This window comes from Corapipo altera, unplaced genomic scaffold (assembly GCF_003945725.1).
Source record: "Corapipo altera isolate COAL_440 unplaced genomic scaffold, ASM394572v1 2c, whole genome shotgun sequence".
NCBI lineage: Eukaryota > Metazoa > Chordata > Aves > Passeriformes > Pipridae > Corapipo > Corapipo altera.
In genome coordinates, this window is record NW_020884923.1 from 3,279,782 (window position 1) to 3,286,467 (window position 6,686).

The 6,686-nt window shown below is 34.5% G+C and overlaps 1 protein-coding gene across 7 annotated transcripts in view; it reads left to right on the plus strand.

Annotated features, from left to right (window-relative positions):
- RYR2 (ryanodine receptor 2) overlaps window positions 1-5,439 on the plus strand; it is a 381,847-nt gene extending 376,408 nt beyond the window's left edge. For all 7 annotated transcript variants that reach the window (XM_027657254.1, XM_027657259.1, XM_027657260.1 and 4 more), the window contains 4 exons: window positions 141-205; window positions 977-1,077; window positions 2,445-2,496; window positions 4,140-5,439. In XM_027657254.1, coding sequence (XP_027513055.1) covers window positions 141-205; window positions 977-1,077; window positions 2,445-2,496; window positions 4,140-4,235 — 314 coding nt within the window. In that variant the 3' untranslated portion in view covers window positions 4,236-5,439. The remainder of the gene's footprint in view (window positions 1-140; window positions 206-976; window positions 1,078-2,444; window positions 2,497-4,139) is intronic.
- Window positions 5,440-6,686: the final 1,247 nt, after the last annotated feature.

Genomic DNA, 6,686 nt, shown 5'->3' on the forward strand with positions numbered 1-6,686 from the left:
TTACTTCTGCATAAAATTCTCATTTAATATTCTCATTTAATAATCTCAGTTATATTATCCCTAGATTTCCAAATAATCTTTGTCACAGTTCTTGAACATTAGCTATCTAATCAACTAAATAATTTTAACTTAAACCCTAGGTTTAATTATTGATGCTTTTGGTGAGTTAAGAGATCAACAAGAGCAAGTTAAGGAAGACATGGAGGTAAGAACATCTAGTTGCTGAACCATATCTATTTTCAGGTTTCATGAATATCTGTTTTCAATTAAAATGTGATCTAGTTTTAGTGGATAGCTTTTTAACTAAGAGGAAAATACAGTTCTGTACATGGTCCGATATTGTACAATGTATATTATAATGAATTGCAGGTATGTGGCTGTTCAGGTCTTTTGGAATCTTCAAATAAGAGGTTTCTAGCAAAGGGTATTAACACTGTCATGTTTCATTTCATCTCATCTCAGATGTACTTTTCTTTGGTTAATCTATGTGTGAAAGTATCCTGTACTTCATGGTTTTCTATTCTGTCATTGAAATATAAATGTAAGAACTCTGAAAAGTGTTGCAAAGCTACTACATTTTATCATCTGAACTTTGAGCTTATTCAGTTTCAGGTGGACAAGCACAACAGGCTTTGAGGTAAATATTGCCATGTGTTACAGTAAGTGCTACTTAGTGTTAAAAAGTCAGCTGTGACTATTGTATGTCATTCTGTCTCCTGATACCTGTTCACTTAGAGCTGGCAAAGATTTTATTTTTTTTTTAACAGTAAGTAACTACTCTACTGGTAGTTAAACTTCTATTCAAGTGTTTTGGTTGAGGTATCCAGCTTCAGTCATTAAAAGAAAAGCCTTTTTGTTCAGCACATATTATATATGATGCATTGTCATTTTCAAGAAAAATTGTTACATTGGCCTTTTGTCAAAGCTGGGCAAGGGTTATATATAATGTTGAAGTGCTCTGTATGCTTTCTTTTAGACAAAGTGCTTTATCTGTGGAATAGGAAATGACTACTTTGATACAGTGCCCCATGGCTTTGAAACACACACACTACAGGAGCACAACTTGGCCAATTATTTGTAAGTACAGTAAAAGTGAACTCCTCACTAACTCATGACCCTTGCAGCCTCTGCAGGTACCTGATTAACTCTCTTGCATAAGTAAGAGTCAGTACTGTTTAACTTTGATGTGCACTCATGCTGTCTGAATATATAATTCTGTGGCAATGGCAGCAAGGAATGAACGAATTTCAAATCCTTCTTTCTGGTTTGGTTGTGACACACCAAGTTTGTGTGAGCTTGTAGATGGAAACCAGGAACTTGGTGTTTGGCTGTGGAGGCATTGTAAAATTGAATGTGGTGTGTAGGATAGAGAGGAGCAGTGTGACCTAGTCTGAAGACTCATGGAGAGAGGAGCAAGGAACAAAGGAGTGAGGGAAAAGGGGGAAATCTTACATTGGACTAGATACGTTGAGGCTGAGGCTGACTAAGAGAACCCAGGGCAAAGGGAGGTAAGGGAACTGGAATGAGGAGCTGGAGACAGGAGAGATCAACCAAGGGCATCAGGTCTGCCTTTGGAAATCCAAGCAGAGCACTAGTGACCATTAAACTCAGTCTTTTTGTATCTAGAAATAAAGGCAATTATCAGTTCTACAACGACTGTATCATTTCCTCTCACATATGAAAATCTATTGACTGAGTGTATTTTATACTAATGCTGCCACTATGCAGGGAATGGATTGTAACAAACATGTAGGATTTTATTCCTGCTTAATAAATTCTGCCCAAATACTATAGCATACTTTTCAGTCCATCATCCTGTGGAACTGGGTTTTTATCTTTTTGTGCGTGATCATATTTTATGTTTTTATATATGTTCAGAGAGAATGTCAATTATAAGCAAAATTTTAAAATTATCACCTAATGAATGTCAGCTATCTCAAACCCCCGACTAATGTGTATTTTTTATTAAATTCGTTATTGAGTTGCATACACTAGTAAAATGTCATCAACCTATAATTTCAATAAGAGAAATCTCTTAGACATGTTCAGTATTTCTTATTCATTGTGTGAAGAGGAAAAAGAGAAAGTTCCAATGACCATTATCTGTCTGCTTCCCAGTGGGTTTTCATGGGCAAGAAAATGTCTATTGTAATTTTCAGATTAGAAAACTTAGAAAATCTTCCTTTAAACTCTGTTGCTAACTACACTAAATCAAACTGAATCTCCTGTATTTTAGCATACTACTCATTCAACAATGACTGAATGTCAACAGTGTCAGGAAAGTCTGTTTAATCTGTCTCAGAATATTATCATAAATAGAACTCTGGAATTTGTAAGTCCATGAACAGCATTATCACTCTACATTCTGAAAAATATCCATCTCCCTGCAGATTGCCTAATGCTTCCAAATTCTATATTCACAGAATCTCTTTCTTTGCTTGTAGGTTTTTTCTGATGTATCTTATTAACAAAGATGAAACAGAGCATACAGGACAGGTAGGTTGAACAACTCTATAAATGTCAATGGTTATTAAATAAGATTGATTCTAAAATAAAAACTGTTCAGGCTTGGAAAAACTAAGAGTTTTCTAATGAATAACTCTCTATATTTTTCCTGTGTTGTTGTCTGACCTATTATTCTTAAGTTGTTACTTCAACAAAATAAAAATACAGACTATAACCAAAAATAATGGGAAACAGAACATTTAAGCATCATGTGAAAGCAGCACTCATCACATCTCCTTGTTGATTTTTTCAATAGTCTTTGTCTTTTATTATTATCATCTATATATTATCTTCCATGTCTACATTTCTGAATAAGTCCATATGAAAAAGCTTGTGCATATATTTAAAATGAAACCTATGAGACGTTTTCCCTGGAGGTTTCTTCTTTTATGCTGTTCTTTCAACCTTCTGGTACTTCCTTCGATTTCCTTGAAGTATACTGAAAGTCAGTAAAAAAATGTATCAAATTTACAGACTACCATTTTGGTCTTTTTTCCTAGTGAGAGTCTTTCAGCTGACTAAGCAAATGTTCCTGTGTTGCAGATCGAAAACCAAAAGAACTGAATAGTATCATATACATAGCCCTAGAGATTTGGGTCAGAGGGATAATTTGCTGTAAATCTGTGTAGTTTACACTTTCTGAATTCTGATATATGTACTATAATCATCTTATTTGCATAAATCTCAACCTTGTCCAGTATGAGATTTTATGTGTTTGCCTTACTGTTTTTGAACATCCATTTGTGATTTGAGAATTTTATATTAAATTACATTTTAAAAAGTCTTTTTTATTTGCATTTTCCCTTTTATTGGCATGCAGTGTTCTATTGTATTCACTGAATACAGATTTCTACTAACTATTCAGTTTTTATAGTGTTTGATACAGTTTGGAAACTGAGAGTAATTCATACTACATAATTTCTACCACATGGTTTAGCAGTGGACTTGGCACTTCTAGGTTTATGGCTGGATTCAATGATCTTAGAGGTCTTTTCCAACCTAAATGATTCTATGGTTTTGTAACTTGTGTAACACTTGCCCTTTCTACAATGGAATTTATGTAATAAGAAGCCCATGTAAGTGTTGTGATTATAATGGAAATAAACTGACATATCCTTTACTGTTCTCTGGACTGTCTAGAGACAGAACCTTACCTGAACAAATAATCAGAAAGGGAAAAGAAACCAAAATGCCACTGACTCAGAAAATACTGCTCTTCTAAAAAGTACCTTTAAAGGTCATTTTGGTTTATATACTGTTTGTAGACATGTTTTGAAATTACTGATTCAGAAGTTTGGTCAGATTTCTCTGACAGAGAATATTCTGCTTACCTTGGTATTTATCTTGTGACCAACTTTAATTGAGCTTTGCAGTGCTCCTGGGTGTGCAAAAAGAACTAAACTGCCTAATTCTCTTCTGTGCATTTCTATAGTGCTTCTTGACTAGGGAAGAAACCCTAAAAGTTATTCTAAAGTGATCGAAGTAATTAAAATTAATGTGTAGATTGATATGCAACAACCTGACATACACAGAATCAAAAAAAGTGGAGTGGTATATAAATAAAAAAGAAAAAAGTCATAGTTGGCGCTTTCTCATTAAATCAAGTTAAATTATTTAAATTGTGTTTCTTTCAGGAATCATATGTATGGAAAATGTACCAGGAACGGTGCTGGGAGTTTTTCCCTGCTGGTGATTGCTTCCGAAAACAATATGAAGATCAACTCAACTAAGCAGAGATGAGGTTTTCTGGATGAAAATGTCCATGTATTTCCCAGCTCTTTTGGGAATATCTAACAGATTTCTTAAATCCCCAAAGCTGTGTGCATTTTGGAGCACCAAAGCTCTGTTTTTAATGACCCAACTGCGCTTTTATTTTCTTGTGTATTTGCTTTGAGAACACTGGAGAAAAGAACAATGAAAAATTCCAGCAACTCTGGAAACAAACCAACCACTTGCACAGACAAGATGTCCCTATACATAACATGCACACACAAGTAGAGACTTGAGACAGCTTATTTCTGAAACTGCCAGATGATGCCCTTGTCTCTAAGATCACATATAGGGTGACATGGTAGCAACACTCATTCAGTCTATTTATTTCATCATTCTGGAAGGAACTATATGTAGTTCACAGAGCACTGTAAAAGATTGTTGTGGACACTAAGTTGTGGGGAAATAGTGCCTTACTATATGTGGGTTGAGCTATGCAGAAGATGAGTGCATGATGACATCTTTTTGTTTTTCTTTATGTCTTCCCTTTCTTCCAAGTTAATATTTATTTTGTGGTTTTTGTGGGTTTGGGAGGAAGGGATTTGATTGTGCACATCTTTTTAATAAGACTGGAGTGTCTCAGGACAAGATTAGGTTATTCTCATCAGGTTCATTTCACATTTACCTTCCTCTTTAGCTTTTGCTCTTATTTTGGTAATGCTCTGATACAACACTGCTACTTTATGAAATCTTTGTATGAATACAAGAGAGCTGCAAAAAACCACTTTAACAAGAACTGTTTCATTGCATGTTTATTATGCAAGTTTAAAACAATCAAAAAACCAACCTTCAGAAACGAGTTGATCAACATGAAAAAAACATTCACAATAATTATATCCATAGTAATAAAGTGTTGTGGGCTTTATTGTACACCTGGAAAAAGTGTCATCAACCAACAATGTATATGGTATGAATTTGACAGTAATTTTGGTTTCTTTTTTCTTTCTTTCTTTCATTTTTGCCACCTGTGATCGATCGTGGAGTTGAAGATTTTCTTGTTAAATTATTTTTTAAAAGCAAAGCTGAAGCAATATCCATTCAGGGACTCCATCAGTTGCATCATGAAACACCAATGATGTGTACATTTCTCCATTTTGAGTCCTTTTCAATTGTAATGCCAGTCTTTACAAATAAAAAGAGACATTCAGAATGGAAACAACCTGGTTTTGGTAGCATTTGAGGTCTTTGTTATGGAGTCTTTTTATTAATCCTTGAATTAATTACAACCACTTCAAAACAAGATTAAGCTACTGTTTACGCAATGAAAGGTTCTGGTATTGGTTTGTTTGGTTTTTTTCTCCTGACTTCTTGCTGTTCTGTTTCCCCACCTCATTTCTTTACCAGTCATAGTTTCATCATAAAATAAATGGTCTGTATCAGTATTCAATTATAACTAAAAAAAAAAAATAGCTAAAGAAATAATAATTTAAAAATAGTAACTCTTTATTCTTAAAAGCCAAACTTTCAGTTCAGCAGACAGTGAATATTGCCGAAATTGGTATCCTGTTGAGGATTTCGGTAAAATTCTTTCAAATTCTGCAAGAACTAAGGCTGGACAGGCTGGTGACACTGGAAGGGGCAGGTGTAACAACTACATTTATATTCACCCACACACAGTCTGGAATGTTCCAGATTTGGAACAACTTCATAAAACACCTTTGTTCAGCCTTTCTGGGTTTTGTTTGTAAGATTTAGAAATGTGGGATTGAAATTATATTTCTTTTTGAGTGTACAACATGGGAATAGTTGTTGTTTGACATACAGATACACATGCTATTTTGGTTTTGCCATTCTGTAGAGAAATATGTAGCTAATGATTCTGATGGATATTTCAAGATTCCTTTGTCTTGAAAACAAATTCAAATGGCCTTTTTAGGTAAATACCGGAATAAAAGTAACATGTTTCTTTAACCTTAATTTCCAAGTCACAGACCTGCTGGAGCATCCTTGCCGTTGAATCCAGTGTGCTGTTTAACAAATATCCGTGAAGCCACACTTAAACAGAAAGTTTTTGCATCACCATAAAGTCAGTAGCTTTCATCCTAAAAACCTCTAATGTTTAAGTATCAAAAATCTTCATTTGTTAAATCAATTGTAGCTTTCACAGAAGAAAATTCCTACAGCTAGGATCTGGTTTATGAGAGTTTACAAGATTAGTGTTCAGAGAGTTCTAAAAATGATGTGAACTGGCTTTGGCAGCTCTTCAAGAGCCTTGTTCATGCAGTCCCCTCTGCAGTGGCCGTATGCTTTCTGTGAGTCCCTGAAACTCGACATCTCCTGTTTGGTGACACAAAACTTACCACTGAAAGTTGTTATCTTAACACATCTAATTCAAGAAAAAAAACCTCACTGGGTAATTAAAAATAAGAGTACCTGTCAGAGGAGACTTGTTTATTTAGAAGGTATGCATT